Source organism: Podarcis tiliguerta (genome assembly GCF_965153285.1).
Source record: "Podarcis tiliguerta genome assembly, chromosome: 5".
Taxonomy (NCBI): Eukaryota; Metazoa; Chordata; class Lepidosauria; order Squamata; family Lacertidae; genus Podarcis; species Podarcis tiliguerta.
Window position 1 is genome coordinate 1,946,224 of NC_139538.1, and position 25,237 is coordinate 1,971,460.

The window sequence follows — 25,237 nt, forward strand, 5'->3', positions numbered from 1 at the left end:
TTCCAGTGAGCACTCAGGGCTGATTTCCTTAAGAATGGATGCGTTTGATCTTCTTGCAGTCCAGGGGACTCTCAAGAGTCTCCTCCAGCACCATAATTCAAAAGCGTCAATTCTTTGGCGATCAGCCTTCTTTATGGTCCAGCTCTCACTTCCATACATCACTACTGGGAAAACCATAGCTTTTACTATACGGACCATATACACACAATATTTGTTTATACCCATTCCTTTTCCCTAATGGGGCACTCAAGGCATTCCCTAATGGTGGACACATAAAACCACTAAAAAAAAAGACAACTAAATTGCTAAAATGCAATTAAAGCTACATACATATATAAAATCTGTTTCAAACCTACAAATAATTGCAATAAAAACAGCACCAGCCCTTTCATTAAAAGCAGTGGGTTTCCAAAAGCCTGTTGGAACAAGAAGGTCTTTGGATGCCAGCAGAAGGACGGCAAGGGGGAGGGTGGTACCAGCCTAGCTTCTCCAGGAAGAAGCAAGTTCCAAAGTTGCCTGGGAGGAGCCACCACCAAGAAGTCCCTTTCCTGCATCTCCACCAAGGGGGGGGGGGTGTAGGACCAAGAGAAGGGCCTCCCCCTGGGCAGGTTCATATAAGGGACTACAGCCTTTCCAACAGCCTGGACCTGAGCAGCTGTTCTCGCAAGGGCTCAGCAGTCCGGCTGCAGCCCTTTGAACCGGTTGAAGTGTCTATGCCCTTTTCAAAGGCAGCCCCACGTGGAGTGCATTGCAGTAGTCCAGACGGGATGTGCCTTACTAAGGCGTTACTGAGGCATAGCTTCTTAATTACTCCTAAATTTTGACCTTTAAAGCCCTTTGCAGCCTAGGGCCCACGTACCTACAGGACCGCCTCTCCTGGCTCGCCCCACGGAGGACCTTAAGGTCCACAAATGACAACACCTTGGAGGTCCCACGTCGCAAGCTGGTTAGATTGGTCTCAACTAGGGCCAGGGCCTTTTCAGTACTGGCCCCGACTTGGTGGAATGCTCTGTCACAAGAGACTAGAGCCCTGCAGGACTTGACATCTTTCTGCAAGGCCTGCAAGACAGAGCCGTTCCTCCTGGCCTTTGGTTTGGACTCAGTCTGACCCTTATGTTTCCCTCCCCTTAGGGTCTTGATTTATCGGCTATTTTAAAATGGGGCTGCATTTTAAATTGCATTTTAACCTGTATTTTAAATTGGTTCCCCCCTCTCTTTCCCCTCTATTATGTTTTTACTGTGATTTTATTGGTGTTAGCCACCCTGAGCCTGGCTCTAGCCGGGGAGGGCGGGGTATAAATAAAATTATTATTATTATTAAATTACTCAGTTCCTATTTCCTGAGAGTGCTGCTTTCTGGGATGGAGGGTACAGTCTCATTTGTTTATTTTGTTATTTCGAACGAAAAGTATGACGGGGGCAGTATTAAGTACTCTAAGGAGTACTTAATATCTATCAGTAATGCCAGGCATAAGCTGCACAGAGGAAGCTTCTAAATTATTATTATTATTATTATTATTATTTCCTCAGCCACTCTGGGTGGCTTACAGCACATAAAAAAATTGTAAAACATTGTTGTTGTTGTTTAGTCGTTCAGTCGTGTCCGACTCTTCGTGACCCCCTGGACCAGAGCACACCAGGCACTCCTGTCTCCCACTGCCTTCCACAGTTTAGTCAAACTCATGCTGGTAGCTTCGAGAACACTGTCTAAAACATTAGACATAAGGAATTTCCCAACACAGCATTGCCCTCAGATCAGTAAAGGCACAGTAACACTTAAAGGACTCAATAGCATGTCAGCTGGTCGTGCAAAGCAGGCTTGCACTGCAGCTGTAGCTTTCAGAAAAATAAAAATAAAAAGCACCAAATGACAAAAATCTGGCCATGAAAATATTGGAGGGCAACACAGAATATGCTGGAAAGCATCAATTTGACAACAGCATCACCTCGGTTCTGGCTAAACAGGTAAATGAAGGAAGGGGATTGCAGGCTAACCTGATAGTCTGGAAGCAATCTGTGCTTCCGCGACGGGGTGAGCTCCCGTTGTTCAGTCCCTGCTCCTGCCAACCTAGCAGTTCGAAAGCACAGCAAAGTGCAAGTAGATAAATAGGTCCCGCTCCGGCAGGAAGGTAAACGGCGTTTCCGTGCGCTACTCTGGTTTGCCAGAAGCGGCTTAGTCCTGCTGGCCACATGACCCGGAAGCTGTACGCCAGCTCCCTCAGCCAGTAAAGCGAGATGAGCGCCACAACCCCAGAGTCCACCACGACTGGACCTAATGGTCAGGGGTCCCTTTACCTTTAGGAATGATAGGATTTTGTCACAGGACTGATTTGTAAATCTGGGGACTTGTCCCTGGGAAACGGGGACGTCTGGTATCCTTAATATAAACCAGCTTGTCAAATGAGAGATTCCCCCCCCCCTTAATATTACAAATCTCTGTCTCGTTTCAGACATACTGGAGCATCTCTGGGGCTCGGCAAGATGAGCACAGGTAGGCGGCCACATTCAATATATGGATCCATGGGGGATACTCCTTACAAATGGGCTACCTTTTTTTATTCAAGCCACAGACACACATACGCAGGGGACTTGGAGAATTTCTTGCCAGACTTCAGAGAGCAGGAAATCTTAAATCCCCTTTTCACACGGAAGTTGTCGTCCCGAGGTGGCCCTCAGCATCCCTTCCAACTCTCCAATTCTCTGATTCAGTGAAATAAAAATGTAGCCATGGGAAGAAGTGAAGAGTTCTGTGGTGAAGAACTGCCTTTTTGAAGAGTTAAGAAAGGAGGGAGGCTGTCCCGGGGTTTGGGATTCCCTTTGCCTGGGAGATGGTTGCGTATTTCAAGGCCTGGGAGAAGAGGGCAAACAATGATTCCCTTCAGGGGATGACTGTGTGTGGCTGCCATTTTTTGTGGCAAGGCTAGAAGTTGTGGTGCAGGTTGGTGCCATTCCTCTCTTCCACAGGTCCCACCGCTGCGTGTAAATAGGGCCAGTTCTGTCCTACATGTGTCCTAAGCATGGAGGAAAAACTTAAACGTGTTGCAGAGTTTCCCAAAATAGACAGAGGCGATATTTCACCCAACAGAGCTTTCACTTGTGCTGAAGGCAAATGTAGCATAATGGTTATCAAATGCAATGCAGTCAGGATTGCCTCAGTCCATACAAAATCCAGTTGCAGCACTTATAAACTTAACTCGTAATAGCACTAAACCTTAGCACTACAGTATACAGAAACAGAACAGCACAGCAGAAGGAAGCGAGATAGAGAGAGGAAAGCAAAACCCAGGCTCCTTCTGGCCTATATTTATACAGTGGTACCTTTGTTCTCAAGGGACGGGGTGGCGCTGTGGGTTAAACCACAGAGCCTAGGACTTGCCGATCAGAAGGTCGGTGGTTCGAATCCCCATGACGGGGTGAGCTCCTGTTGCTCGGTCCCTGCTCCTGCCAACCTAGCAGTTCGAAAGCACGTCAAAGTGCAATTGGATAAATAGGTACCGCTCCGGCGGGAAGGTAAACGGCGTTTCTGTGCGCTGCTCTGGTTCGCCAGAAGTGGCTTAGCCATGCTGGCCACATGACCCAGAAGCTGTACGCTGACTTCCTCGGCCAATAAAGCGAGATGAGCACCACAACCCCAGTGTTGGCCACGACTGGACCTAATGGTCAGGGGTCCCTTTACCTTTACCTTTACCTTTGTTCTCAAACTTAATCCATTCCGGAAGTCCATTCCAAAACCAACATGTTCCAAAACCAAGGCGCGCTTTCCCATAGAAAGTAATGCAAATTGGTCAATCTGTTCCAGACTTTTAAAAACAACCCCTAAAACAGAAATTTAACATGAATTTTACTATCGAATGAGATCATGGATCCATAAAATGAAAGCAATCCTCAATGCACTGTAATATAAAATAAAAAAGACAGTATTGTAGATGATAAAAATGAAAATATAAATTTTTTTCTTCCCTGCACTGATGATAGTCATTGTTTGGATGGGGGGCTTTTATCCATTTCCACAGTCACACAATCAATCAATCAGTAGCTGAACAGGGTTCCACACAGTCACAAAAACAAATTAACCAAAAAAGCCTCAAAAACAAAAATGCAAAACAAATAACAAAAACAAAAGCACCAAACTTAATCCATTCCGGAAGTCCGTTTTACTTCCGAAATGTTTGAAAACCAAGGCGCAGCTTCTGATTGGTGCAGGCGCCTCAGAAACAACAGCCGCATCAGATGTTTGGCTTCCAAAAATCATTTGAAAACTGGAACACTTCTGAGTTTTCGCATTTTGAGAACCAAAGCGTTTGAGAACCAAGCATTTGAGAACCAAGGTACCACGGTAGTCAGCATAACCTTAATTAGAAGAGATAATTCAAACCAGCTTCCCAGAAGATATAACCCAAACAATCTTGACCCTTCTGCCTGCTTCTCTCACACAGAGAAGCTTCTAGTATCCTCTTGTATTGAGTAGAATAGGAAAGATCCCTACACGTCAGATCAATATTTTCTGCACTGAGAAATGCAGACTGACCGGTTCACCCATGAGGGTGGGCTCAGGCAGGCAGCTCAGGTGGCAAAACACCAAGGGGGGGGGGGCGCAGCTGCGGGCACCCTTCCTCGCCTCCGCTGCTGGTGCGGAAGCTGCAGGGGCGGCTTCCAGCAGGATCTTGCAAAATCTTGTAGGCTCCATGAGATCTTGCTGGAACCTGCCATTATCAACACTATGGGGAAGGGAGCCTTTATGAGGTGGGGGTGCTGGGCTGGGGGGCAGCTCCTTCTCATCTCACCACCAGGATGTGCCCCCCCCCCGGATGTCAGTGTTCAACAAATGCGCCACGGGGAATTGTCTCCTGCCGTTACTATGCACCCATAATTCCTTGTGACTTCTGCTCCGCAGGATTCCTTCGGGGGTCCTGAGCGACAACGCAGACGGCTCTGGGAAGGCAGTAGGAAAGAAGACGGCGCCCAAACTGGACCATGAGCTCAGGGAAGGTAAGATTCGGTCCACCACCAGCTGCCGACCGCAGGAGAAACTATGGCTAGAGCAAAGCAGCCACAATCTGTTCCCTAGGAACTCGCACCGCTTGTGCTATGCCATGGTTTCTTTTATTGTTTCATTAAATTTATATGCCGCTCGATCATTGAAGAACCTCAAAGCAGGTTATGAAAGGAATGAAGCTGCAAAATTGTTGGTAAAAAAGGTTAAAATGCTCCAGAAGACTTAAAACCTGCAACAGACTAAAAACACACCAGCTTTCCAGATTTCTGGGTCAGCTTGTCCAAAACCAGGCTCTGAAAAGTGCACCTGCCTGACATCAATAGGCAGGGAGTTCCAACAGTGCTATCACCATAGGAGCCAACTCCTAGGGGCACAGGAGTCTAAAATATTTGAGGGGGCTGCACCCCCAGGTTGATGGGTGTTGTTGTCAAATAGGATGTGTGTACTGTGTCATGTGATCAGTTGTGTGGGGTGGGGCTTACCTACCCCCCTCCCCAATATTTTATTCAAGTTAGCACACTGGCCGCTGCATTAAAAGATCGGTTTCTTACAGGTTTGGATTAGTGTAATGTAGTGTAATAGTATACTATTATTATATAATATAGTGTGATGTGTGAATAAGACTTCTGGATGTTTGTGATCTCCCTTTATCGTGGTGCCTGGATAGAGCCCGTCTGCTACTTTGTAATGTAGATGAAGTCCAGAGGAGCAGGAAGCCCAAAGATTGCTCTTATCTTGCCATCTTCTGGTGCAATTCTGCTGTGACAGCAAAGCCAGTTTTGATAGAAACGTTCCGCAGCGTCATCCTCTTTATTCCTCCCCCTGCTTCCTATATCCCCCTCCCTTGCAATTTTGCAAGCCTAGACAAATTGAGCATGATTTAGGGCTGTCCCACCTTCCTGCCATCTGGTTAGCTTTTTCGTTCCGGCATGCAAGGAGGCTGAGCCTTGCATAAATGCCTGCCTTTCGTCTTCTCCTCTCGCAGATTTATTTTACTCTGTTTTATTTGGTTGCTATCAAACTGTCTGGTGGGACGAGGCAGCCGCTCCCCTTTGTGCGCCTGAGAAAAGGGCAAAGGCCTCTCTCTCTCTGACAATCGCGCATTTCCCTCCCGCAGAGTTTCCCGTGGCGCGTGGCTGATTCGCTAGATTGCACTCGGAGACCCCACCCAAGCTACGGAAAACACCCAATAACCAGCCATGGATTCCGCATGCGGTCAGAAAAACACAGGGCTGGTTCCTTTCCAGACACAGACCTAGAATCATAGAGTTGGAAGAGACCACAAGGGTCATCGAGTCCAACCCCCTGCCAAGCAGGAAACACCATCAGAGCACTCCTGACATATGGTTGTCAAGCCTCTGCTTAAAGACCTCCAAAGAAGGAGACTCCACCACACTCCTTGGCAGCAAATTCCACTGTCGAACAGCTCTTACTGTCAGGAAGTTCTTTCTAATGTTTAGGTGGAATCTTCTTTCTTGTAGTTTGTATCCATTGCTCCGTGTCCGCTTCTCTGGAGCAGCAGAAAACAACCTTTCTCCCTCCTCTATGTGACATCCTTTTATATATTTGAACATGGCTATCATATCACCCCTTAACCTCCTCTTCTCCAGGCTAAACATGCCCAGCTCCCTTAGCCGATCCTCATAAGGCATTGTTTCCAGGCCTTTGACCATTTTGGTTGCCCTCCTCTGTACACGTTCTAGTTTGTCAGTGTCCTTCTTGAACTGTGGTGCCCAGAACTGGACACAGTACTCCAGGTGAGGTCTGACCAGAGCAGAATACAGTGGCACTATAACTTCCCTTGATCTAGATGCTATACTCCTATTGATGCAGCCCAGAATTGCATTGGCTTTTTTAGCTGCCGCGTCACACTGTTGGCTCATGTTAAGTTTGTGGTCAACCAAGACTCCTAGATCCTTTTCACATGTACTGCTCTCAAGCCAGGTGTCACCCATCTTGTATTTGTGCCTCTCATTTTTTTTGCCCAAGTGCAATACTTTACATTTCTCCCTGTTAAAATTCATCTTGTTTGTTTTGGCCCAGTTCTCTAATCTGTCAAGGTCGTTTTGAAGTGTGATCCTGTCCTCTGGGGTGTTAGCCACCCCTCCCAGTTTGGTGTCATCTGCAAATTTGATCAGGATGCCCTTGAGTCCATCATCCAAGTCGTTGATAAAGATGTTGAATAAGACCGGGCCCAAGACAGAACCCTGTGGCACCCCACTAGTCACTCTTCTCCAGGATGAAGAGGAACCATTGATGAGCACCCTTTGGGTCCGGTCAGTCAGCCAGTTACAAATCCACTGAGTGGTAGCATAGTCAAGACCGCATTTTACCAGCTTCTTTACAAGAATATCATGGGGCACCTTGTCAAATGCCTTGCTGAAATCAAGGTAGACTACATCCACTGCGTTCCCTTCATCTACCAGGCTTGTAATTCTGTCAAAAAATGAGATCAGGTTAGTCTGACATGACTTATTTTTCAGAAATCCATGCTGACTATTGGTGATCACAGCATTCCTTTCTAGGTGCTCACAGATTGTTTGCTTAATGATCTGCTCCAGAATCTTCCCTGGTATTGATGTTAGACTGACTGGGCGGTAATTATTTGGGTCCTCTCTTTTCCCCTTTTTGAAAATAGGGACAACATTTGCCCTCCTCCAGTCTGCCGGGACTTCGCCTGTTCTCCAGGAATTCTCAAAGATGACTGCCAGTGGTTCTGAGATCACATCTGCCAGTTCTTTTAATACTCTTGGATGCAGTTCATCTGGCCCTGGAGACTTGAATACATCTAAACTAGCCAAGTATTCTTGTACTATCTCCTTAGTTATTCTGGGCTGTGTTTCCTCTGCTGAATCATTTCCTCCAAATTCTTCAGGTCGGGCATTGTTTTCTTTATCGGAGAAGACTGAGGCAAAGAAGGCATTGAGGAGTTCAGCCCTTTCTGTGTCCCCTGTTTGCATTTCACCATCTTCTCCTCTGAGTGACCCTACTGTTTCTTTGTTCTTCCTTTTGCTACGAACATACCCATAGAAGCCTTTTTTGTTGCTTTTAACCTCTCTAGCAAGCCTGAGTTCATTCTGTGCTTTAGCTTTTCTGACTTTGTGTCTACACGTGCTGGCTATTTGTTTGAATTCCTCTTTGGTGGTTTCCCCCCTTTTCCATTTTTTGTACACATCCTTTTTTAATCTTAACTCAGTTAAAAGTTCTTTAGATAGCCACCCTGGCTTCTTTAGGCACCTTCCATGTTTCCGTCTCATTGGTATTGCCTGAAGTTGTGCTTTTACTATCTCCCTCTTAACAAACTCCCAGCCATCATGAACTCCCTTTCCTTTTAGCATTACTGTCCATGGGATCTCACCCAGCACTTCCCTAAGTTTTATGAAGTCGGCTTTCTTAAAGTCAAGAAATTGAGTCCTAGTATGCTTGGCTGCTCCTTTCCGTTGTATAGTAAACTTCAGAAGAGCATGATCACTTGCGCCTAATGATCCTTCCACTTCTACCCCATTAACCAGGTCATCGACATTGGTTAGGACCAGATCTAAAATGGCTGTTCCTCTTGTTGCTTCTCCCACTTTCTGGACAATGAAGTTGTCTGCAAGGCCAGTGAGGAATCTGTTTGACCTTATGCTCTTGGCTGAGTTTGACATCCAACAAATATCTGGGTAATTGAAGTCCCCCATTACTACTATCTCCCTTCCTTTTGCATGCTTGGCCATCTGTTCCAGGAAGGCATCATCTATGTCCTCCGTTTGGCTTGGGGATCTATAGTAAACTCCCACAATGAGGTCACTATTATTCTTCTCTCCCTTAATTTTGACCCAAATGCTCTCACTTTGGCTTTGAGGTTCTAAATCTTGGATCTCTTCACAGGTGTACACATCCCTGACATATAACGCCACTCCTCCTCCTTTCTTGTCTGGTCTGTTTCTCTGAAATAGATTGTATCCCTCCATTTTTACATTCCAATCGTGGGACTTATCCCACCAGGTTTCAGTGATGCCTATTATGTCATATTTAGTTTGCTGTACCAAGAGCTCAAGCTCATCTTGTTTATTTCCCATGCTTTGTGCATTAGTGTACAGACATTGAAGTCCATTAGTCATTCCCCCGTGTCTATTATTTAAGGATTTTTTCCTCCCACCACTAAGTCTGCTTGCTGTTTGCTCCATTTGGTCTATGACATTTGGATGATCATCTTCATCAATTAATAGACTCCTACCTTCAGGAGCACTGTCTCCCTCCCCCACATTAGTCAGTTTAAAGCCCTCCTGATGAGGTTTCTTAGTTTTTTGGCAAAAACATTCCTCCCAACCGTTGTGAGGTGCAGCCCATCGCTTGCCAGAAGTCCATCCTCAAGAAACTGCAGTCCGTGATCTAAGAATCCAAACCGTTCCTGTTTACACCATTTGCGAAGCCAGCTGTTTACTTCCACTATTTTCCTCTCTCTCCCTGGGCCACGTCGTTCAACTGGGAGGACAGATGAGATGACGATTTGTGCATTTAATTGCTTCAATTTCCTGCCCAGAGCCTCGTAGTCTCTTTTGATCTTCTGGAGGCTATTGCTTGCAGTGTCATTGGTTCCCACATGAACCAAGAGGAAGGGGTATTTGTCAGTGGGTTTTATGATTCCTTGCAGTCGTTCAGTTACATCTTGGATCTTAGCCCCGGGGAGACAGCACACTTCCCGAGACATCTTGTCAGGCCCACAGATCACTGCTTCTGTTCCCCTCAGTAGGGAATCCCCTATCACCACTACACGCCTTCTCTTAGGTTTGGTCAGGGTTCTTCCGTGAGCGGTCCGTTCCAAGGTCGCCTGCACATTCCCTGAGGACTGACTTTGCTGCTCATCTTCATATACGTGATCGACTGTAATGAGGGAGAGATCCTCAAATGGAGTCTGCTCTTCGTCTTCCATGCTAGGGGAGAGGACCTCAAAGCGATTGTGTATTTCTAGACAATCAGAGCGAACCCTGGGCCTCCTACTTCTTTGAGTCACGTTTCTCCACATATCGGGCTCCTGTGTTGGTGAACTAGCCTCCTTCTCAGGGGAGTCCCCTGTCTCCTCCTTGGTGGAGACGGTGTGCTCTGTTGCTTCCAAGAAGAGCTCCAGCTCTCTAATTCTTTGGAGCGTAGCTACACGTTCCTCCAGTTGCTGGACCTGTTATTATGGACAATGATTGGAGGTTAACCAGCTGTGCTGAAGCCCATCTTGGCTCACTGCTGACCTCCCTTACAAATTCTTTCTACTACTAGCAGAGCTGCCTGCTTTCCTTCCAGTGGCTTTGAGTCTAACGGAATGCCGTCCCTTTACATTGAAATACTGTGCTGTATGGATGAGGAGGTTTTGCTCAGCTTGAATCGATTTTCAGGAGCCCTGAAAGCCCTGAAAGCCGTGGCAAAACCGACCAAGTGGAGCTGACCTGCTTAAGAACATAGGAGGAACCATAGAATCATGGAATCATGTTGTTGTTTAGCCATTTAGTCGTGTCCACCTCTTCGTGACCCCCTGGACCAGAGCACGCCAGGCACTCCTGTCTTCCACTGCCTCCCGCAGTTTGGTCAAACTCATGCTGGTCGCTTCGAGAACACTGTCCAACCATCTCTACCTCTGTCGTCCCCTTCTCCTTGTGCCCTCCATCTTTCCCAACATCAGAGTCTTTTCCAGGGAGTCTTCTCTTCTCAGGAGGTGGCCAAAGTCTTGGAGCCTCAGTTTCAGGATCTGTCCTTCCGCTGAGCACTCAGGGCCGATTTCCTTCAGAATGGAGATGTTTGATCTTCTTGCAGTCCATGGGACTCTCAAGAGTCTCCTCCAGCACCAGAATTCAAAAGCATCCATTCTTCGGCGATCAGCCTTCTTTATGGTCCAGCTCTCACTTCCATACATCACTACTGGGAAAACCGCTACTGGGAAAACCATAGCTTTAACTATACGAGCTAGGGTTAGGATTAGGCACCCAATACCTGAGAGACCTTCCCCACCCCTATGGACCACCAGCATTTCAAAGTCTGATAGTCATTTGCGCCACCAGTGCCCCCTGCTGCCTCCTTGCCTCTTTGCAGCATGCTAGGGAACTCCCCTGCCCCCAGGGGCCCTGCAGTCCAATTTGCAAACCACTGATCTGAGAAGCAACACACTGTGTGCATAAGCAGGGCTTTACTTGTGAGGAGGCCTGTCTCAGGTTCATGGGAGCTGGCCGCTGAGAAGTGCCCACTGCCTCAGGGCCCCCATCCCTCCGTGCAAAGGCCTCTGTCCTCTTCCTCTTGCATCTGTGGGCGTTACAAGGACGGGGCATCTCTGGAATGTGGAAAAGTGCATTGCCAAGAATCCCTTGTGTGTGTTTTGTGTGTGCATTTTGCAGATTGCATCCTGCTCCATTGACACCCTGAACCATAGCAATACCCCACAACACTGCTGGGCAGGAAAGCCAGCCCTCTTCCCACCCACCTATGTGAGAGTTTTGCCCCAGACCCCACATGACCTCATGGAAAGTTCTAGAGACCCACAGCGACACTGATGAGTATTTCAGGCCACGCTGGGCTCTTTGTCCAAATTTGCAACCCCTGCACAAAAGGCAACACGGTTCAGCTGAAACGGAAGATGGTTTATACTGGCCAGGGTACAAAAAGTCCATTAGCTTTGTGTTTGTGTGTGTGTGTGTGTGTGTGTGTGTGCATCTCGGTGTGTCTGTCTGTGCATGTTCTCTCCTTCCTGAAAGATTCCAGGCTGAGCATTTCAGGCAATGTGGACCCATCTGTTTTCTGAAAAGTCGGGGGGGGGGGAACAGAAAGCCCCAAATCTCTTCCCCCAGATTCCCATCTTCCTGCTGCTGCCTCTGAACTTGGCTGCAGTTCCAGGTCCTCTACTCAACAATTTAGGCATAAAGCGATTTTTCCCCCCCGGGGAAAAGCCTCTCCTCCAATATGCTGATTTAGCAGCCTTGTAAATAAATGCACAAAAGCCAGCTGGCTGCTGTTCTAATTGCCGTTGTTTTCTTTTTTAATTCTTTTGGGAAGGCTCTGTTTTGTAAGTATCCTTCCTCTCTGCCCCGTTTTCTGGACGCAGAATCATAGAGTTGGACAGCAGAATCATAGAATCATAGGATTATAGAGCTGGAAGGGATCGTGAGGATCATCTGGTCCAACCCCCTGCAATGCAGGAATCTCAGCTAAAGCATCCATGGCAGATGCTTATACAACCTATGTTTACAGACCTCCAAGGAAGGAGGCTCCACCACCGCCCGAGGGAGTCTATTCCACTGTCAAACAGCTCTTACTGCCAGAAAGTTCTTCCTAAGGTGTAGTCGAAATCTCCGTTCTTGTCATTTGAATCCATTGGTTCCGAGGTCCTACCCTCTGGAAAACAAGCTTGCTCTGTGATTTGTGCGGGATGTAATCCTCCAGAGTGAAGGCATTGAAGGTCCTGTGTGAGTGTCTGGAGACGGTTGGAGGATGGATGGCGGCTAACAGATTGAGGTTGAATCCTGACAAGACAGAAGGACTGTTTTTTGGGGACAGGAAGCGGGCAGGTGTGGAGGACTCCCTGGTCCTGAATGAGGCAACTGTGCCCCTGAAGGACCAGGTGCGCAGCCTGGGAGTCATTCTGGACTCACAGCTGTCCATGGAGGCACAGGTCAATTCTGCGTCCAGGGCAGCTGTCTCCCAGCTCCATCTGGTGCACAGGATGAGACCCTCTCTGCCTGCAGAATGGTGCATGCTTTGGTTATCTCCTGCTTGGACTACTGCAATGCACTCTATATGGGGCTCCCTTTGAAGGTGACCCGGAAACTACAGCTAATCCAGAATGCAGCAGCTAGACTGGTGACTGGAGACCACATAACACCAGTCTTGAAAGACCTACACTGGCTCCCAGTGTATAAGATATAAAAGTATGTTTAATTATTGTTGAAAATGATATGTTAAAAAACTAATAAAAATTTATATATATAAAAAGCTTCTTTTCGTCTGCTCTGGAGGAGAGGATTTGAACCAACAGCTTTAACTTAAAAGAAAGGAGATTTCAGCTAAACATCAGGAAGAATTTTTTGACCATAGGAGCTGTTTGACAGTGGAACAGTCTCTCTCGGGAGGTTGTGGACTCTCCTTCCTTGGAAGTTTTTAAGCAGAGGTTGGGCGGCCGTCTGTCAAGGGGCCTAAACTAGATGCCTCTTGGAGCCCCTTCCAAGTCTCCAACTCTATTATTAGATTTAAGCTACGTTGAGAGCATCATCCAGCAACAATGCAACTCTGGTCCAGCCACAGCTGTGCTTGAGCCTCCTACTGACTTTCACTGATGCTTTCATGGGCTGATCCTCACCATGTGAAAGCCTATCGTCACCACCATCATCATCAAGTTCTGAAGTGTGTGATTCAGATCTTGGTCTGTTACTGAAAACTACAGGTGTTCTGGCATAGTTTGCAGAGGAGGAAAATTGCTTGGCTCAGTGATGGCTGAGAGCCCTGTATGAATCATAGAATGTTAGAGTTGGAAGGGACCCCTGGGGTCATCTAGTCCAACCCCCTGCCATACAGGAATCCCCAAAAAGGCATCCGAGTCAGTTGAATGGCTCATGGCCTTTGCCTTGCTCCTCTGCATAAGCCGCTCCCAGCTAAGTATCTGAGGTTGAGAGAAGCAAAAGCGAACTCCTCTTGCAAAGTGATTTTCCATCTCTCTCTCTCTGTCTCTTCCCAGGTGGTCCCCTCCTCTTCAGCGATGTAAAATTTGTGTACAACTCAGAGCAGCTGAATGGGACCCAGAGGGTGCTGCTGGACAATGTGATCACAGAGGATGAGTGTCAGGAGTTGCACCGGGTCGCCAATGTGAGTAACCGGTGACTCAGGGTGCAAGAGAAGTTGGGGGCTTGCACAGGAATGCAAATTATTTCTGTTATTTTGATGTCCGCAACAGGGGCATGGAGTGAGGATGTTTGTTGCCTTGGCTGCGACTGATGACTAAAAGTCTCGTGGGGCTTTAAGGCTTGCAGATTATTGCAGCAAAGCCAGACTTCCCTAACCTAATGGTCTGCAGGTGTTTTGGCACCCACCTACCTTTGCCAAGTGGTGTGGCAGCAGCTTTCTGAATATTTGCTGAAGAAATTGACGTTCTGCCCAGTGCCAAAAGAGCACAGAGCTGTGTAGAACACAGGGATAAAATAATGGAAAACCCATACATAATACAATATCCTTTTAAAAAAACACCAGTTGTATAAATGCAATGCAATTCACAGTAATACCTCCAGCCTCCAGGGGGCAGCACTTCCTATTCTAGGAACCCCCTGCCCTAGACATTCTGCAACTTGCGCCCCATGGGAAAGGCTGGTTGCTCCCTACAGAATCTCCCATTCATCTCTCTGGGGTTTGCAATGATCTTCCAAGTGGATGGAATCCCTTGGTGTCATCCTTGAAGGTTGAAAGCTGGGAAGTCCAATGTTGCGTCAACATATTGGAATAATCCTGATATCCTTTTTCTGTTTCAGGGAATTCTGCTGGCTGGAGATGGGTACCGGGGGAAGACGTCACCCCACACACCCAACGAGAAGTTCGAAGGGGCCACCGTCCTCAAAGCTCTCAAGGTAGAGGGTTGCTGCTCAACTTGCAGTCAACTGGATTCTCTTCTTACCTGGGATCTCAGGATTCCTCTTTTAGCTCCTGATCCAAGCTCAGTGGCATACGGTTTAGGGCAGGAGCACAGAAGCAGAGGTCTATGGCGCAACCCCATTCAGAATGCTGTGCGCAGTTCTGGTTGCCTTGCCTCAAAAAGGATATGGCAGAGTTGGAAAAGGTTCAGAGAAGGGCAGCCGAAATGGCCGAGGGAATGGAGTGAAGGAATAATAATAATATAATAACAATAATTTATTACTTATACCCCACCCATCTGGCCAGGACTCCCCAGCCACTCTGGGCGGCTCCCAACAGAATATTAAAAACACTATAAAACATCAAACGTTAAAAGCTCCCCTGCACAGGGCTGCGTTTAGATGTGTTCTAAAAATCAGGTAGTTGTTTATTTCCTTGACATCTGATGGGAGGGCATTCCACAGGGCAGGCGCCACCACCGAGAAGGCCCTCTGCCTGGTTCCCTGTAACCTCACTTCTCGCAGGGAGGGAGCTGCCAGAAGGCCCTTGGAGCTGGACCTCAGCACTGGCGTGAAGAAATGTTGCAGTGTTTGGGACTTTTCGGTTTAGAGGAAAGGCGAATAAGGGCACATTTCCACTTGTCCTATGACTGGAATGAATGGGTCTGAGAGGCTTTGCATTTGCCCTGCAGCTTTCCCCGGGGAAACCCATTCTCTAGCGCTAAATCAGAACAAACAGCAATCCGCATCAAACCCAATTTCCATTTGGTCCAATTCAGCGGTAAACCACAAGTTTCCCCAGGGAAAAGTGGTGGGGCAAACAGTGGTGTGGATGAGCCCTTTGAGGCGACACAATAGCACAGGGGTCAGCAACCTAAGGCCCGTGGGCCAGAGGCTGCCTGTGGAGGTCGTTTGACTGGCCCACGAACCGAGCTGCCCACTCGCACGCTACGCGAAAGCAGCACAGCACAGGGACTCCCTTCCGCAGTGCCGAAAATCGCACCTGCACAGATGCTGAAAATTGCGGGCTCACGCATGGCTGTAATCCAGGCCACGGCGGGATCTCTGGGGGACTGATCTGGCCCAGGCAAGATAAACCTTGTTGACCCCTGCGATGGCACTTTAAGAAACTGTGCATGGCACAGAGAGAGTGGATAGGGAGAAGTTTTCCTCCCTCTCTCCGAACACTAGAACTCGTGCACATCCAACAAAACTGACCGTTGGAAAACTTGAGGTCGATATAAGGAAAGTCCTTCTTCAAGCAGCACAGAGTTAAACAATGGAACTCCCTGCCACAGTGACGGCCACCACCCGGGATGGCTTAAATTGAGGATTGGATGGATCCGTGGAGGAGAGGTGTCAGGGAATGGGCTGATGACAACCAGCTTCTCTCTGATGGAGAGCTGGAGGGGGAAGAGTTGCCCCCCGCCCCCCCGTCCATAGTGTGTTCAGAAGCACACACTATGCAAAGCAAAGCAAAGAGAGACAGAAGCTGAACAGCTTAGGGAGGAGTTACCTAGTTACGAGATAATGACAAGGGAGCCAGAAGGGAGGGGACAGCTAGAACAGACATCAATCGAGAGTGTGGGGGACTCCCTCTCACCACAGACTCGGAGGTCCGGACCTATCAGAGAGCAAAGGAGGCAGAGGGAGGGAGGAGCTCCCCAATGATGCCTAAAGCGCTGCAGAAGTCAGAAGGAGGGTTTAGAGTAGGCAACTCCCCTCCTTGCGGAAAGCTGTATATTTGTGCTTGTAACATGACACTGTAATAAAAGGACTACAGTGGTACCTCTGGCTGTGAACAGGATCCATTCCAGAGGCCCGTTTGAAACATGAATAGAACGCAACCCGCAGCGACGCATCTGCGTATGCGCGGGTCGCAATTTGCCGCTTCTGCACCTGCACATGACATCATTTTGTGTGTCTGTGCATGCACAAGCAGCGAAACCCAGAAGTAACCCTTTCTGGTACTTCCGGGTCGCCCCGGGATGCAACCTGAAAAAAAGTATCATGATGCAAACGTAACATGAGGTATGACTATATAAACATATCAACTGCTTGTTAGTTCTTATCTGTGAAGTTACCAAAGGGAGAGGAGGACTCTCCATGGCTTACAAGGGGGCTGTCAGTGGCTCCTAGCCAGGATGGCTCTGCTTTGCGTCCACAATTGGAACAAAATAAAATTAAAAAAAATCCTTCCAGTAGCACCTTAGAGACCAACTAAGTTTGTTCTTGGTATGAGCTTTTGTGTGCGTGCACACTTCAAAAGCTCTTACCAAGAACAAACTTAGTTGGTTTCTAATGTGCTACTGGAAGGATTTTTTTGTTTGTTTGTTCTGACTACAGCAGACCAACACGGCTACCTACCTGTATCCACAATGGGAGGCAGTGATGCTTCTGAACCCCAGTTGTTGGCAACCACAAGGGAGGGGGAGTGCTTTTGTGTTCAAAACTTCCCTTGGGTTTCTTGCGGGGAACTGGTTGGCCATTGGTTGGGAACGGGATGCTGGGAGAGGTAGGCCCTTGGCCTGATCCCGCAAGGCTCTTCTTGTGTTCTGATGTAGGAGGAGCCCCATAAAGGCAACAGGGGGTTAATCATGAACAACATGGCTTTGTTTTACCCAAACACCCACCAGCTACTTCTTCCTGAGTTGTGTCTTTCGCTCAGGGCCGTCTCACCCGCAGAGACTAGTGGTGCAGGGCGTCAGGGCGCCAAGTTCTGGAGGGCGCCAGGGAAGAGGTGGAGGCTGGATGCGATGCTTCCTGGCATCAGCTCGCTGCCCTTGCCCGCCTCCGCCATGCTTAGTAAATGCTCACAGCACTCACTAAAGCAGCGCTGTGCCCAAAGCCGCCGTCTGCTGTGGCCACCGCAGCACGAAGCAGCCAGATAAGCCGGGAGGCGCTGCGTCCAGCCTCCGCCTCTTAGAATTATAGAATCATAGAGTTGGAAGAGACCACAAGGGCCATCGAGTCCAACCCCCTGCCAAGCAGGAAACACCATCAGAGCACTCCTGACATATGGTTGTCAAGCCTCTGCTTAAAGACCTCCAAAGAAGGAGACTCCACCACACTCCTTGGCAGCAAATTCCACTGTCAAACAGCTCTTACTGTCAGGAAGTTCTTCCTAATGTTTAGGTGGAATCTTCTTTCTTGTAGTTTGGATCCATTGCTCCGTGTCCGCTTCTCTGGAGCAGCAGAAAACAACTTTTCTCCCTCCTCTATGTGACATCCTTTTATACATTTGAACATGGCTATCATATCACCCTTCCCAGTGCCGTCCTCCCCCCAAAAAGGTCAACAACTCTGGGAAACCGGGGGTGGGGGTGGGGGGTGCCGGAGGGAGCTTTGCACCACAGCACCGGATATGCTTAAGATGGCCCTGAGGAGAAGCTCTTCCACATCTTTGGTTGAAGGTGGGCTGAATTTGGAACCGAAGGAACAATTGCACTCTGGTTTTCCCGCAGTTTGGCTATGAGGGGAGAGTTCCCCTGGGGAGCGCCCGCCTCTTCTACGATGTCAGCGAGAAAGCCCGCAGGATCGTGGAGTCGTACTTCAGGCTCAATTCCACCCTCTATTTCTCCTACACACACCTGGTGTGCCGGACAGCTCTGTCAGGTAAGGCCTGCCTCCAAAAACTTTCCAAACCTCACTTCTGCATCCTGTTCAGAGATGTCGATTGAATTACGTTACGTAGAATGCAGAATTATCCGTGGTAGAGGCATTGTTCGGGCTCAAAGGCGGTCGCCTCCTCACTATAGGTTTATGTGGCTTCCCCCCAATAATTTGTTGGTTGTTTGCCGGGATTTGTAAGCCATTTGGAGATTTCTGTGGAGATATAGGGTGTGAGCATTCACTAAGCAAATGAAATAGATGAACTTGGGAGGGAATCTGCTTTGTGCTTTGTGAAACAACATGTAAAGCAAAACACAGCTGTCCTCTGAAATCCTCCAGAAGAATGAGATACAATTCTCCAGGTAAATAAGGTGAACAGAATTGTGTGTATTAAGGGAAACCTTGCATAACAATGCATACATTACTGAAAATATGGCCTCAGTAGTTTGCACAGCAACAATGAAATACCATTTTTTTTGCTCTATAGGATGCACCCGACCGTAGGATGCACCTTGTTTTAGAGGGGGAGAACAAGAAAAAAAATTCTCCCCCTCTCTGCCCAGCACCCCTTCAGCGAAGTGGCAGGAGGCGCTGCGCAGAGAGGGGGAGACTTTTTTCCCCACATTCTCCCCTTCTAAAACAAGGTGCAGTTCAAGATGCGTTCAGTCACTTTCAGGCGGCTACCGTGGAAGCCTGGAGAGCGAGAGGCGTCGGTGCGCACCAATCCCTCTCGCTCTCCAGGCTTCAGTGAAGGCAACCCGAAGCCTCCGGAGCGCGTGGCTCTGGCTTCTTTAGCCCCGCGGACCCTCTCCCAGCTGGAGAGGCTGTGCGCAGCTAAAGAGGCTTCTGCCATAGCCCCACGCAACCTCTCCAGCCTGGAGAGGCTGAGTGGGGCTATGGCTTCTTTAGCCCCATGCAACCTCTCCGGCAGGGAGAGGCTGCACGGGGCTACGGCAGTCCCCCCACCTCCCACAAAAGCCCACAGGAGCCACACACCCTTTAAGGAGCGCGCGGCTCCTGTGGGCTTTTCTACGAGGAGGGAGAAGGGACTCACTGGCCATGTCAGTCCCTTCTCCCTCCTGAGGAAAAGCCCGCAAGAGCCGCGCAGAGCTTGTGTGCAGCTTTTGGGGGCTTTTCCTGCCTGCCTCCCCCCCTGCATTCGCTCCATAGGACTCACACACATTTCCCCTTCATTTTTGGAGGGGGGAAAAGTGCGTCCTATAGAGTGAAAAATACAATAATCTGTTGCCGTTTATTTAGTGAGACCCAGGATGAAATGAGAGATTGCCAGCAAGGCTGGACCTCCCTTATCTCTGCCCTCTGCAGGCCACCAGGAGCGGAGGAATGACCTCAGCCACCCTATCCATGCTGACAATTGCCTCCTGGACCCGGAAGCCAATGAGTGTTGGAAAGAGCCCCCGGCTTACACCTTCCGAGATTACAGGTAGGTTGGGAACCCGCAATTTCCATGGGAAATTCTCTGTATAGGAAAACAATATATACTGTCTAAGCCGTTCATGCGCTCCCCAACCACTTTCTGCCACCCCATCGCCTAATAATAATAATAATAATAATAATAATAATAATAATTTATTTATACCCCGCCCATCTGACTGGGTCTCCCCAGCCACTCTGAGCGGCTTCCAACAAAAGATTAAAAACAATACAGCATTAAATGTTAAAAACCTCCCTGAACAGGGCTGCCTTCAGATGTCTTCTAAACTTCAGATAGTTGTTTATTTCCTTGGCATCTGTTGGGAAGGCGTTCCACAGGGCAGGTGCCACCACTGAGAAGGCCCTCTGCCTGGTTCCCTGTAACTTCGCTTCTCTCAGTGAGGGAACCGCCAGAAGGCCCTCAGAGCTGGACCTCAGTGTCCGGGTAGAACGATGGGGTGGAGACGCTCCTTCAGGTCTACTGGGCCTTTGAGGCCGTTTAGGGCTTTTAAGGTCAGCACCAACACCAATAGCTTAATCCAACCAAGTCCTTGAAATGTTGCTTTAGTCAGCAAATTTTTACTGTACATGCAGAGCCCTCCTTGTTCCTTCTCTGGAGGTGTTTTTTACTTTAACAGTCAGTGTTCCTCCTAAACCGTTTCTTAACAGTTTTGTGGTTAGACGGCACTTTTCCAGACACAACGGAGGCCACCCTGATAATGAGATGAACAGAAATTCCACTTCCGGCGCTATGAGAGGGACTTTCTTCAGGCTCCCTCCGCTGAGTCTAACCTTCCCGCTTTCTCTCCTGCTAGTGCCCTCCTGTACATGAACAGCGATTTCGAAGGGGGCGAATTTATCTTCACCGAGATGGATGCCAAGACTGTGACGGTGAGCATCACCACCATCCATACTTTATTTGCATGCCGCCTTGCCATAGTTTGAAACTATGCTCAAGGCGACTTACAACATGGCAAGATTTACATAATTACAAACATAACAGAAGTCATCAACAATAAAAAACACATCAAAAGGTACACAACCAAATGGAAACAACTTCCATGTAAATCATAAGATCTAAAACTAAAGATACAACGATAATATCAATAACAGCAATAGCTCTCTCAACCCTCCAGCCCGAGAATCTGTCCAACAGTTTTTGTAGCTGGAGTCAGTCCGCGTTTCACTTTCCCAGGCCAGATGGGAAAGGGCCAGCAAGGCAGAGGCCTCCGAACAAGCTCAGGGGGAGATTGCCAAGGGAGCATTGTGGAAGAGCTCTGTGTTATGTACTGAAGTTCTCACCCTGGGCCAGCAGGGGGATACTGTAGATAGTTTTCACTCAGGTCCGCATGTGCAAATAAGGGATTGAAAGTGACGTTCAGTGATTGGATAGTTACAGAAAGTGGTTACTGTTGCGTTGTAGTGGAGCTCTATATAAGCAGGCTGGCTGAACCCTTCAGTTCAGTTCAGTTCTGTTCTGGCCTGTGAATAGACAAGAGCTGTTTGGAGAATCGCTGTGTCGTCGGATATGTTCACCCACGACTTAACACTCTTTGCCAGATGCTAACCATAGGTTGCTCCCCTACCATGAAAGGCAACAACATTTGGGGCTTTGGGGTTTTAGGGGAAACGGTGCAAGTGGACAGAGGCACATAAGATTATGCATGGAGCAGATAAGAGCCTTCCAAACACACTTTTTAGACATGCATTGTATCATGACACAGTAATTCAGTTTTGCTAGCAAACCAGAGGCTGAACTAACCCCTTTCCCGGGAGGAGCGCAGGGAACCTTTGCATGACAAACCCACAGCTGACACACTGATGTGTCTCGACACACAGTTGGGCAAGCTCTGGCGCAGAGGGATTACAGAGAGAGGACGTCTTCCTCCCTCTCTTGTAAAACTCAAACCCAGTGGGGATCCTCCAAGGCACCTGAAAGGTGGGGGATTCAAGACAGACGAAAGAAAGTTCTTATTTGCAGTGTTAAACTGCAGAACGCCCAGAACGCCAAGATGTAGGGGGCTGGCCACCTATTTGAATGGCTTTATTTTTTAATATAAAAAATTTTTATTAGTTTTTTTAACATATTATTTCCAACAGTAATCAAACATACTTTTACATCTTAGACAATTTCTTTACTTCCATCAATCACATCTGAAAATTTCCCAGTCTATTCACTTAATATACATTTCTTACTTCACTATTACATTTAAGTCTCATAACTAAGATCTCTATTCTTTCTCTACTTTGCAATGTTTCATATATTTCTCCTTACAAAACTTCTTGTAGTCCTACTAGCGCAATTTGTTGATTACAGTTGCTCTTCAAATAGTTTGTATATTTCTTCCAATCTTCTGTAAATCTCTGGTCCCGCAGGTTTCGAATCCTTCCTGTCATGCTATCTAATTCTGCGTAGTCCATTGATTTTATCTGCCATTCTTCTTTCACTATTTGCATGCCTTTAAAGAGGGATTAGTCCCCAGAGAATAAGGCCAATGGTGACTACTAGTCAGGGCCGTCATATGCTGACTCCAGAATCAGAGGCTCCTGATTCCAAATCCTTGGGAAGAGAAAGAGGGATGTCCGCTAACATTCCCTGCCCTTTCTCTGCTTCCCAGGCCTCCATCAAACCCAAATGTGGGCGCATGATCAGCTTTTCATCTGGTGGGGAGAATCCTCATGGCGTGAAGGCTGTGACCAAAGGCCAGCGGTGTGCGGTTGCCTTGTGGTTCACCCTCAACCCTCTCTACCGGGAACTGGTGAGTTTTTCGTTTTCACGTTTACAGTGCAGAAGAGAGCCTGCAGGATCTCTCTCCCTCGATGAGAAAGGCTGTCCAATGAATCCGGATGGAAAGGAGAGAGCTTTCAGACCCACGCTGATGCTAGTACACCAGCAATTTATTTTACTATCTTCCTTTTCCTCTTTTTTTAAAAAATAGGCACAAATCTGTTGCAAAGATACTGCCCTGGCTTAGGTACAATGCCTCTCCTATTATAGCCAAAGGGAATTAGCAGAAAGGTCTTTGACTGGTTCATATCCCAAGCCAATTTTTTCCTTGATTTTCTTTTTTAATCTTTATCCTTTCTCCCTTACAATCAAGATGTGTGTCCACTTTATGAAATAAATGAATAAATGTTGCACACACAATATTCAGCTGCTGGTTTTGATCTGCAAACCTTTTCAAAAGTGATCCATGACATAATGGAAACCAAGTTTATTACTACAGTGCTGTCAAATCCAGCTAGTATTTGATAGGGCATCACTTAGATTCTCCTTCTTTGGTGATCCCTAGTAGCTGAGTAAGATTGTCTTCCATAAACACAGTTTTAATAATAATATTAATAATATCAATAATAATAATAATAATAATAATAATAATAATAATAATAATAATAATAATAATTTATTTGTACCCCGTCCATCTGGGCGGCTTCCAACAAAGATTAAAAATACATTAAAATGTCACACATTCATAACTTGCCTAAACAATGAGTCCATAAGTGACTGTGGAGGCCAATTCTGGATCCACACATCCTTCCACAGTGGAGACATTGGTTTCCAGGCAGGAGTTGATCACAGTGTGGATTTGCCAAGCGTGCCTTCCTCTTAGCACGTTTCTCCCTTGCGTCCTGAGTTCAAGTGTCTTCAAAGCCCATGACACCTTTGGTCAAGGCTGTTCTCGAACTGGAGCGCTTGCAGGCCAGTGTTTCCCAGTTGTCAATGTTTATACTACATTTTTAAAGATTTGCCTTGAGACAGTCTTTCAACCTCTTTTGTTGACCACCAGCATTACACTTTCCATTTCTAAGTTCAGAATAGAGTAGTTGCTTTGGATGACGATCATCAGGCATCCGCACAACATGACCAGTCCAACGAAGTTCACTTAGATTAGGGTACTGCTGACACCTGGTGGTCTGTTTGTAGAATTAACCCGGGACACATCTCCTGAAATGTACTTCGCTATGTAGCTTTATTTTGAAAGAGAACGCAATAGGGAGTTGTGGACCAACACACAACTTGATGAAAGCACATTCCAGCTTTTGAGTCACACAGAGCTCTTCAGCAAGCAGAGAAGAAGAGTTCTGAGCTTAGTCTGTGGCTGAAAATGGCAACACTACGTGAACAGCAGCCTTATTGCAAAAGCTACAATGCAGCCAAATTTAAGCACTTTTAATTTAAGCAGACCTCCCCAAACTATTCACTATCCCTGCTGTAGCATTATTATTATTATTATTATCATCATGTAATTCCTGCGTTGCAGAAGGTTGGGCTAAATGAGCCTCAGGGTCCCTTCCAACACTGCAATTCTATGATGATGATGATGATGATGATGATACCTTTATCGTCAATGTACAACCTGTGTACAATGAAATTAACTGAGCCTCCCACCAAATACACTCAATCTCACTGCGCTTTGTGTGCTTGTCGCACAACACACCAACCCCAAAGTCAGTTGCACTATATTATTTTCTGTTCAGCAGCCTAACAGCCCACGGATAGAAACTGTTTTTTAGCCTGTTGTTACAACTGATTATATGGGAAGTGGGTGGTGCTGTGGGTAAAACCTCAGCGCCTAGGACTTGCCGATCGTCAGGTCAGTGGTTCGAATCCCCGCGGCGGGGTGAGCTCCCATTGCTCGATCCCAGCGCCTGCCAACCTAGCAGTTCGAAAGCACCCCTGGGTGCAAGTAGATAAATAGGGACAGCTTACTAGCGGGAAGGTAAACGGCGTTCCGTGTGCTGCGCTGGCTCGCCAGATGCAGCTTGTCATGCTGGCCACGTGACCAGGAAGTGTCTGTGGACAGCGCTGGCCCCCGGCCTCTTGAGTGAGATGAGCGCACAACCCTAGAGTCGGACACGACTGGCCCGTACGGGCAGGGGTACCTTTACCTTTACCTTACGACTGATTATACTTCTATATCTCCTGCCAGAGGGTAGAAGATTAAAGAGGTGCTGGCTGGGGTGTGAATCATCCCTGAGAATTTTTCTCGCTCTCCTAAGGCATCAATCCCTTGCAATGTCATCTAGCGGGCTCAAGGGACAGCCCATGATATCATGTTCTGTGTTCACCACCCTCTGTAAAGACTTTCTGTCCGTGGCTGTCAAGCCAACGTACCAATCTGTGATACAACATGAGAGGACACTTTCTATTGTGGACCGGTAGAAGGTGGTCATCAATTGTTGTTTAACATTGTTCTTTTGCAAGACCCTGAAGACATGGAGTCTCTGTTGGGCCTTCCTAACCACCTGAGACATTGTTTTTCCAAATGAGGTCTTCACTAAGGTAAACTCCCAGGAATTTAAAGGAAGAGACTCTCTCCCCACAACTCCCCCCCCCCCCCCGATATACAAAGGGGCTAGTTCCCCGCCCTTCCTCCAAAAGTCCAACACCATCTCCTTTGTCTTGCTAATATTTAGGTGCAAATTATTCTCTAGGCACCATGTAGATACTTTTTGAACCTCCCCCCTGTACGCTGATTCATCTCCACCTGTAATTAGACCCATTATGGTGGTATCATCTGCAAACTTAATAATTACAGGGGATGGATCGGATGAAATACAGTCATATGTGTACAATGAGTACAGGTAGGGACTCAGCACACATCCCTGTGGTGTGTCGGTG

At 47.6% G+C, this 25,237-nt stretch overlaps 1 protein-coding gene across 4 annotated transcripts in view; it reads left to right on the top strand.

The window, feature by feature from the left end:
• Positions 1 to 25,237, top strand: part of P3H2 (prolyl 3-hydroxylase 2) — a 235,765-nt gene that overhangs the window by 207,316 nt on the left and 3,212 nt on the right. For all 4 annotated transcript variants that reach the window (XM_083442108.1, XM_083442107.1, XM_083442109.1 and 1 more), the window contains exons 7-14: positions 2,451 to 2,491; positions 4,895 to 4,989; positions 13,686 to 13,813; positions 14,470 to 14,565; positions 18,033 to 18,183; positions 19,507 to 19,624; positions 20,430 to 20,505; positions 22,233 to 22,373. In XM_083442108.1, the coding sequence (XP_083298234.1) occupies positions 2,451 to 2,491; positions 4,895 to 4,989; positions 13,686 to 13,813; positions 14,470 to 14,565; positions 18,033 to 18,183; positions 19,507 to 19,624; positions 20,430 to 20,505; positions 22,233 to 22,373 (846 nt within the window). The remainder of the gene's footprint in view (positions 1 to 2,450; positions 2,492 to 4,894; positions 4,990 to 13,685; positions 13,814 to 14,469; positions 14,566 to 18,032; positions 18,184 to 19,506; positions 19,625 to 20,429; positions 20,506 to 22,232; positions 22,374 to 25,237) is intronic.